The 9,915-nt window shown below is 44.8% G+C and overlaps 1 protein-coding gene across 3 annotated transcripts in view; it reads left to right on the forward strand.

Moving 5' to 3' along the window:
- Positions 1–9,915, forward strand: part of LNX1 (ligand of numb-protein X 1) — a 193,537-nt gene that overhangs the window by 145,748 nt on the left and 37,874 nt on the right. For all 3 annotated transcript variants that reach the window (XM_024746634.1, XM_024746633.1, XM_024746635.1), the window contains 3 exons: positions 2,916–3,154; positions 3,660–3,812; positions 9,672–9,874. In XM_024746634.1, coding sequence (XP_024602402.1) covers positions 2,916–3,154; positions 3,660–3,812; positions 9,672–9,874 — 595 coding nt within the window. The remainder of the gene's footprint in view (positions 1–2,915; positions 3,155–3,659; positions 3,813–9,671; positions 9,875–9,915) is intronic.

Raw genomic sequence — 9,915 nt, forward strand, 5'->3', positions numbered from 1 at the left:
CTGCTCTGGCAGGGCACATGGTCAAGGGCATTGCTGCCCCAAGAAAAGAAATACTGTTTCCAGTCCAACGAAATAGCCTAGGAACTTCCTAACCATGCGTTGTTAACCCGATACTGCTGGCTTACAGAGAAGTGTTCCACTCGCGTGTTTATGACCTTGGAGCTGCTCAAATGCACGCTGGCTTTCATTTTTTCCATCACACAATGTTTCTTCCAATTTTTGAGTTTCTCATATCAACCACTTTGCTATTTTTAAGCAGAACAATTCAAAGCCAAAGTAGCTAATCAGAACAGTGAAACCTCACCAATTCAAGCAGGGAGCTTGTACTCTTTCAGTGAGGGAAAAACTAGCATTAGAAACCGGGGGCCTGTTTCATGTTCTATAAGATAAGGATGTAGGGTTGTAAAATCAGAGTCCTTTTCTACTAATATTGAAACCACATTTCAGGGCTTCCCTGGTGGCGCCGTGGTTGAGAGTCCGCCTGCCGATGCAGGGGATACGGGTTCGTGCCCCGGTCCGGGAAGATCCCACATGCCGCGGAGCGGCTGGGCCCGTGAGCCATGGCTGCTGAGCCTGCGCGTCCGGAGCCTGTGCTCCACAAGAGAGGCCACAACAGTGAGAGGCCCGTGTATCACACACACGCACACACACACACACACACAAAACACACACATTTCATCAAATCATCATCATTGATTATAAGAAGCATCATATTTTATGTACCAACAAGAAAAAAAATATTCTTTCTTTTTTTTTTTTTAACTTATTTGTTTGGTTCCTCTGGGTCTTGGTTGTGGCTTGCAGGCTCCTTAGTTGTGGCTTCAGGGTTTCTTAGTTGTGGCATGCAAACTCGTAGTTGCGGCAGCATGCATGTGGGATCTAGTTCCCTCACCAGGGATCGAACCCGTGCCACCTGCCTTGGAAGCATGGAGTCTCATCCATTGTACCACCAGGGAAGTCCCCTAACAAGAAAATTTTAAAACTGCCACTGGTTAAATCATTCCAAAGCACCTTTAAAGATATCCCTGCAATGCATGGGTTGGTCAGATCAGACTTTGAAATCCATTCAGACACATATGGCGACCTCTCCTGCCCTATAGTTGTACTGTTTGGCATGAACTAGGCCTGTCCTTTAGGATGATCTCAGTAACAAAGTGTGACATCACTTTTCATCTCCTTGGGGGTATCTTTCTTGCTAAGCAAATAAAGCATTTGCTTGTCTCTTTGCAAGAAAATCAGGAATTGCTGCTCTCTTTCTAAAGACAAATATTTACCACCAGTATCAAATTTACACACCACGGCTCCGTTTCTGAGACTTTCCATATATACAGTAACTTTTCACTGCAATGCTTAATCATAATGTAATCTTTTCTAAGACACTGAAGAGCAATTAAACTCAATGGCATAGTACCAAGAGTGGAGGCAACTCAATGGAAGGGACGAGATGGACACCTGTGACCATGTTTCCTTGGACAGTGGCATTTGTGTCATGACTGCAGCTTGGCGACCTGAAGCTGTGGGACCCCGTCAGTCACCCACGCATCCCAATCTCAGAGAAGTTAAAATGTGACAAAACAGGCGTCTTAGAATGGTTGAATTATGGAAGTAGCTACAGTCTGTTGAGAATTCTCTATATATCTGGCAAGATACATAGAACTAAGCTCTTGACAAGACTTAATGTCAGCCAGACCTTACAGCAACCCAAGATGTATGTGCAGATTAGAAAGTTTAACCAGGTTAACAAAATTGTCCCAGATCACACAGCTAGGTAAATTTCAGAGCAAGGATTCCCATCCAGACAAAAACCGTAGATGTGGTTCTGTAGGCCATATAAATCAAGTGCATATCAACTGCAGACTGCTGTTTGATTCCATTCATAAGCACCGCTCCAAACAGGCTGTCAAAGCATTATTTAAAATAGCTCAGCCATATAAGGTTTTCTGTATTGAGTTGGTAAAAATAATTTATAAATTAACATCCATTATATGCAAATGGCCACTTCTTAAAGGGACTCGCCCATTTGATTTTTCCCTTCATAACCACTGGGAAGGTGGTTTGGCTGTCTGCGGCAGTTCCTCACCACAGTGAATGAGAGTTAAATCCTCACCATTTGCGGATCAAAACCCGACCTAAGAGCTGAGACGACTTGCCCAGTGACAATGGAAGTGCATCCATAGCAAAGTATGGACTTAGATGGGCTCAAACCTCGGTGTCCTGGCCCTTACGCTTGCTCGTTAACATGCGTGGTGAATGGATATAGACCTGTTTTTTAAAGACCACGAATGTTGTTTTACCTTCCCAATGTTAAAAGACATGAAAACTTTTAGCACATGGGAGCCCCGAGCCCCTGGTCCTGGCCACTCAGACCACCCCAGAGGTGGAGACTGGAAACCAGCAAGTCTGCCTCTAGAGAATGTGAAGCTGAACCAACTCCTGTGGCTTTGTAGTGAGGGCATTTCTGTTTCCATGGACAGTTAAATATGGAATCTGGGAGGAGCTTTGTATTTATGGTCAGTGGTTTGGGAACTAAACCCAAAAGAAGGGACTGAGAGGGTGACTAAGGACTTTCATGGTCAAAATAAACACCAGCAAGAAGGAATTACATCCAAATAGTTGAAGACTGCCAGCCTCAAGCCCTAGTCTTGTAGACCCCGTGACAGCTCTCGTAATTTGCATTCCAGGGGCCAGTGTAGACAGTGCTTTAACAGAATGCTGTAGACATCTTTTAAAAATTGTTCTTTCAAGTCATTCATTCATTTGGTTGGCAAGTGTATACTGACTTACGTCCATGTGAGAAGGGAGAGGAACCAGGGGTGAGTAAGTCAATTTCCAAGGATGGCAAGCACGTGGACTTGAAGAGCCCTGGTTGAACGATGCGCGAAGCCTTCTCTGACCTCCTGCTGGTTTTGTTGCAGCTGCAAAGGTGCCTCCCACTACGGCCTCACCAAAGACAGGAAGAGGCACTCTCAGGATGGCTGTCCAGACGGCTGTGCCAGCCTCACAGCAACAGAACTCTCCCCAGAGGTTTCTGCAGCTGCCACCATCTCCTTAATGACAGACGAGCCTGGCCTAGACAACCCTGCCTACGTGTCCACAGCAGAGGACGGTCAGCCAAACAGCCCCCTGGACTCTGGCCGGAGCAACCGAACAAGGGGTGAGTCAAAGGGGGTGGTTGTCTGGGAATGGGCTCCTTGGCCTTGGGATTGCCCTTTCTGGAAAGTTATAGAAACGTTTTTTTAAGGCAAAAACGCTCTGGTAGTTTTGGACAGCAACCCAACATCCAGTTCTCCAGAGTGAAATGAGACCGCGAGGACCTGAGATCATTAGAAATGTGTGTAATCTGACCTGGCGAAAAGGGGTTGAAGTTAGACCTAGTGATTCATCACTCCCTCGGTGTCCCTACCTTCCCACCCAGGTGGCTCGAGAAAAGTGCTGTTATATTCCATCCAGCCCAGGAAAAAAACCAAGCAGATTTTAAATAAACCATCCGTATTGCATTGTAGAAAACTGAGAATATACAGCTAAGCAAATTCTATCATCCCACTGCCTAGAAGTAATCACCGTTCACGATGTGTTGTGCGTGTCTTACCAGCCGCGTCCATAAAAGAGGACTTCTGTGAATGCGTAGCTACTCTCCCTCCCTTCTCTCTTGTCCTCAGCACGGCCCTTTGAGCGATCCACCATCAGAAGCAGATCTTTTAAAAAAATAAACCGAGCCTTGAGTGTTCTTCGAAGGACAAAGTGTGGAAGTACAGTTGTCAACCAAGCTGAGCGGGGCAGAGAGAATTCTGAAAACACCACTGCCCCTGATGGTAAGTGGCCTCCCAGTAAGGCTGGGCTTCCGGAATGATGACTCCAGGCGTGATGACAACCAGACCGCCCCCACCCCCCGCTTTCTATGACACCCCTCTTCCCAAGGGCATAAATATTTCTTACCTTGATTAGCCTCTTCTTGCATAAGTAACCAAAGGCAGAAATTATTGTTCTCTTCTTACATAGATTGAGGGAAAAGGTCTTGGAACACTTCAGATGCTAGCTTAGTGCATATAAAGAATAATATAGTTTTTTTTTTTTAACTGAATTATGCCTCAATTTATTTATTTATTTTTGTCTGCAGTGTGTCTACGTTGTGTCTTCATTGCTACGCATGGGCTTTCTCTAGTTGTGGCGAGCGAGGGCTACTCTTCGTTGCGGTACACAGGCTCTAGGTGCGTGGGCTTCAGTAGTTGTGGCATGCAGGCTCAGCAGTTGTGGCTCGTGGGCTTAGTTGCTCCACGGCCTGTGGGATCTTCCCGGACCAGGGATTGAACCTGTGTCCCCTGCACTGGCAGGCAGATTCTTAACCACTGCGCCACCAGGGAAGTCCCAAGAATAATACAGTTAAGTGAAGAACATTTAGAACAGTGCCTGGCACATAGTAAGTACCATGTAGGTATTTATTCTTATTACCACTTTGTGTGATGTGTGGTTCTGAGTGTTTTCCATGCATTAACTCATTTAATCCTCAACAACTCTTTGAAGTAGCTACTACTATTATCCGTGTTTTACAGATGAGGAAACTGAGACACCAGGAGGTTACTTAGCTTGCCCCAAATTACCCTTCTAAACTTGGAATCCAGGTTAATGTGGTTCTAGAATCTATGCAAAGGAAGTTTCTGGATCTAAGATCCTACGTGTTTTCCCCAGTATAAATGGAGCTGAGAAAATACTGTCCTGTCCTTTCTTTTCATCTAATATTAAACCTTTACAGCAGTAATAATAGTAGCTTAAGTTTTTTTTTGAGCTTTCCTGGGTGCCAGGTAGTGCTCTAAGTCATTTAAAGGTCACAGCGCTAAGGACAGTGATCATGATTCTCATTTTACAGAAGAAACTTAGACTCTGAGAGATTGGGTAGCTAGTCCAAAGTCACCCAGCTGGAAAATGGCAGACCTAGGATTTTAACTTGGGTCCTCTGGCTACAGAGCCCACTCGTTTACCCACTGGATTAAGCACCCTCCACTCCTTCGAGGTTGGGAGGTAAATCCGAAACCACCGTCTTTATCACGTTCTCAGAGAACGTGCGAGCAGTCGTATAAGACCCCTGCTTATCCCCTCTCACCCTGTACACACGCTACATGCTCTGACTACTCTGAACTTACTGCTGTCGTATAAATACTGTGTCTGTCTCACTTCCATGTTGTTGTCCGTCCTGTACTCTCACGCCCCTTCAGCTGGCATCCTAATTCCTCTTTCCAGGCTCAGCATAGGCTTTGCCTCCTCCTGGGAGCCCTCCTTGACTCCCTCAGTCCTCTCTCCTTTGTGTTCTCAAAGCACCTGTATCTCTGTTATAGTAATGTCACCTTTCATTGTAACTGTACCAATGGGGCCAGGGGCTCTTTATCTAAGTCTTTGTGTTCTCAAGTCCAAGCGCGATATCTGGCACATAATAGTTTTTGCTGAATGTTTCTGCAATGAGTAAAAGGATTATAACTTCCTTTCTGCCGGTCCTCCCCCCTTATTAAAGGCTCCTTAATTCCATTCCATGTAAAGTTTTCTCCTACCTGAATAAGATTGATTTACATGTTTATTGCAGAAACTTTTAAAATAAGAGATTACTATGTGTAAGACATTGGCCTAGGCTCTGTACTTTTTTTTTTTACTGAAGTACTGTTGATTTACAATATTATGTTAGTTTCAGATGTACCACATAGTGATTCAATATTTTTATAGATTATACTTCATTTATAGTTATTATAAAATATTGGCTATATTCCCTGTGCTGTGCTATCCTTGTAGCTTATTTATTTTATACATAGTCGTTTGTACCTCTTAATCCCCTACCCCATTTTGTTCCTTTCCTCTTCCCTCTCCCCACTGGTAACCACCAGTTTGATCTCTAGATCTGTGAATCTGTTTCTGTTTTTATTTTCTAGATTCCACATGTAAGTGATAACATACAATATTTGTCTTTTTCTGTCTGACTTATTTCACTTAACATAATACCCTCCAGGTCCATCTACATCGTTGCAAACAGCAGAATTTCATTCTTGTTTATGGCTGAGTAGTATTCCGTTGTATACATACCACATCTTCTTTATCTATTCATCTGTTGATGGACACTTAGCCAAGCTATGGAAGCAACCTATCTTGGTAAATAATGCAGCTGTGAACACTGAGGTGCATGTATCTTTTCAGATTAATGCTTTTGTTTTCTTTGGATATATACCCAGGAATGGAACTACTGGATGATATGGTAGTTCTATTTTTAGTTATTTGAAAAACCTCCATACTGTTTTCTATAGTGGCTGCATCAATTTACATTCCTACCAACAGTGCAAGAGGGTTCCCTTTTCTCCACATCCTCGCCCTCATTTGTTATTTGAAGACTTTTTTTTTTTTTTTTTTTCCCTGCGGTACACGGGCCTCTCACTGCTGTGGCCTCTCCTGTTGCGGAGCACCGGCTCCGGACACGCAGGCCCAGCGGCCATGGCTCACGGGCCCAGCCGCTCCGCGGCATGTGGGATCCTCCCGGACCGGGGCATGAACCCGTGTCCCCTGCGTGGGCAGGCGGACTCTCAACCACTGCGCCACCAGGGAAGCCCTTGAAGACTTTTTGATGATGGCCATTCTGACAGGTGTGAGGTGATTAGCGATGTTGAGCATCTTTTCATGTGCCTGTTGGCCATATCTGTACATCCTCTTTGGAAAAACGCCTTTTCATGACTCCTGCCCATTTTTTACTCAGGTTGTTTGTTGTTGTTTTTTTTTTTATTGAGTTGTATGAGCTGTTTATATAGGTAAGTTCTGTACTTTTATATAAAGATTATAAAATCCAGCTCCTGGCTCCAAGAAGTTCATTCAAGACTAAAAAAATAAAATACCAGAAAGAGTGAGATATAAATAAACGAAAATGACAGCTGTCAAGAGAGGCACATCACTTCCCAGTGGGACGGTGTAATCCGTGTTTAAGGAGCGGTTATGACCTGGATGGGCATGGGGATCTTGACTGTGTGTTGGAAGGTAGTGGGAGATGAGGTTAAGGCCAGATTAGAAGGGTCCTGGATGCCATTTAGGAGTCTCGACTTGGGGCAGTGAACACACCTGAAGGCTTTTGCGTAGAAGTATAGCAGGATGGAAGCTGTGTTTCAGGAAGATGAAGATGGCATCTGTGTTATGTGTGCAGGGGCTTCAAGTAGGAGAGGATGGATTTCCTCAGGTGCTCCAGGAAGCTATTACTCCACAGTGGGGTGAGGTATTATGACTCAGTGAGGCTGGTACAGGATTTGTGAGGCAACAAAGCTTTTAAAAAGGGCCTTAGGATCTCATTGCTTCAGTAAGTAACCCACGGTTAGTATGGTGAACGCCCATGGTTTATCCATCCTTTTCATATCAGTAAAGAGACTGGCTTCACTACTTAGCTGTGTGACCTGGCCAGGTTACTTGACTTCTCTAAGCTTTAGTATTTCATCATCCAAAAAAACAGGGGTGATAATAATCTAGTTCAAAGGGTTGCTGTGAGGACTAAACGAACAACAAAGTATCATGCAAATTGCTTAGCTCAATGGCCAGCATATAATAAACACTTGGTAAATGGTACTATATCCCTTAGTCCTTAAGTAAGGACACAATATTGAAAAACTTTCTTTTCAGACCAGCACTAGTTTGGCAGTTTAAAAATCACTTTAACTCTCAAAGGGGAGGTCACTAGGGTCTCATCATTGTAGCTCTAATTAACATTTCCAAGTGTGACTGGGTATGTCCTTTCAGACTATCAACCATCCTTGATTAGTTAGATCTGGGAGCATGGTTTTTGTAAATCTGTTGGGAAAAAGAGTAGAAAGGGAGAGGGAGGAGAGAGAAAACCAGCAGCTTTGATGATAATTTCCAAATCTTTCTTTGCTCAAAATGATTTTTTTTAAAGAACTTCCATTTCCTTGTCACCAGACCTGTTCCAACAAATACTTGTGGATAGAGCCTACTTAAGGTAATCAAGATAGTTTAAACGTTAATTGAACTCGGTCACCCAAGCACTGTTAGCACCAGGAGCTGACAGATGAAGGCTGCTGCCCACAGCCTTACAGCAAAGCCCAATTGTTTACATTAAATTAACTCCCAGTGGGGGGTAAAGACCCACGTTTACAACGTCTCCAGCTTCCTCTGGCAGCTAAATTGCTTTGTTTATCATGTTCTGCAATACTTAGAAATAATTTTAATTCTTGCTGTATTGTTCCTAGAATTGAGTACTCATTCATGAATTCATAGTTCATTAGGGAAAATGCATTAAGGTCATGGGTTTTGAAAATAGTCAGAAAGAGTGTTTTATGTAGAACCAGGCCTGCAGTTTTGATCTTTCCCGATGACATAATTAAGGGAGAATCATAGGGCAGAGGCAGCTGTCAGCGGCTACAGGAGACAAAAGCATCAGTGCTCTCAACGTCCTAACTGGAGCCTCAAGCAACTGGGGAGGAGCTGCAGCTCCCGTCAAACTAGGTGTTCCGTGGCCGGCATTTCCTGGTGTCCCCCCTGTAGGCTTCTATTCCAACCGAGGTGGAGAACAGCGCCAGTCGTTGCTGCTGGCTATGGGTCTGTAGACCAAGTCCCCTGTGGACCCGTTGCCGGCTGTGGACCCCTGGCTTCAGGGGACTCTGAGGAAGGTGACAGGAGCGTCATCAGGAGCCCCGGGTTCTGACCTGGCTCTGAGGACCACCACCTAACTGCCACCTGCAGCCAGTCGTGCCACTTCTCCTCTCCGAGCTCACGCATCCTCCCTTGTGAAACAAAGGTCTGACTGTCACTGTCAAACTACACAGCCTGAGAAGCAATTTCTGTGTGTGGGCCCAGCAGGGCGGGGGACCCGTGACAGATTTCAAGGGGAAAGAGTCCTCAGTGAAAAGGTAAAGTTTGGAAACACCAGCCTGGGCCTCTGAATCTCCTTTTGGCTCTGAATCCAGCCGTACAAGCGGATCGGGGACACGAACCTCTTGATGCCACCAGCTGGGCCTGGGCCTCTTTCCTTGATCATGAATTAGGCCATTTGACTTCCCTTTACTGACAACAGCGTAGAAAGGACTGATTCACTAAGCCTGAAAAGCAGGTCCTCCCAGGAGGAGATCTTCAAAATGATCAAAAAGAGCAGAACCAGGGTTGTTCTGTTTTGCCCCTTGATTAGTAAGTGATCAAACTGCAGCCCATTCCATAATGATTGTTCGTTCGTTCCTCTTCATTCAGTAAACATAGGCTGAAGTCTCCTGTGTACAGAGATCTGTGCACAGAACTACAAGACAGCCAGAAATTATGTCCTCAAGGATCTTAGAGGCCAGTGGTGGGTATAAGAAATGGGCATGAATAATAATGGTAATAATAATAATAGAAGGCTCGGTGCCATGAGAAATAAAGCTTTATGGGAAATGGGAAGTTTAGAGAGAGCAGGGGGAAAGGGATCAGGGTAGAGTTTAATTGGAAGAGGGATCATTTCATGCAGGCCTTGAAGGAAAAGTTGGGTTTAGGCCTAGAATGGAAAACATTCCAGGCAGAGAAACTTATGCTGGCACAGAGGCAGGAAGATGGAAAACATGTACAAGGAACAATGAGTAGTTTAGTTTGGCTGGAACCAAAGTTTGGCAAGAAAAGGAGTGGCTGGAAATGTCCGTTGGGGGGGTGTCTTAAATAAATATTGTCTCTGTCCATTTTAGTCTTTCCAAGGTTGTATCACCTGATTCCATATGGTGAAATTACCAGAGTCAAGATCAATCGAGTGGATCCCAATGAAAGCCTCTCCATTAGGCTTGTGGGAGGCAATGAAACCCCGCTGATCCATATCATCATCCAGCACATTTATCGTGATGGGGTGATTGCCAGAGATGGCCGGCTACTGCCAGGAGACATCATCCTAAAGGTAGAGACCACGGCTGTGGAGCCATGAAGAGGGTCTTAGAA

Source organism: Neophocaena asiaeorientalis, unplaced genomic scaffold, assembly GCF_003031525.2.
Source record: "Neophocaena asiaeorientalis asiaeorientalis breed wild unplaced genomic scaffold, Neophocaena_asiaeorientalis_V1.1 scaffold19, whole genome shotgun sequence".
In the NCBI taxonomy this organism is placed as follows: Eukaryota; Metazoa; Chordata; class Mammalia; order Artiodactyla; family Phocoenidae; genus Neophocaena; species Neophocaena asiaeorientalis.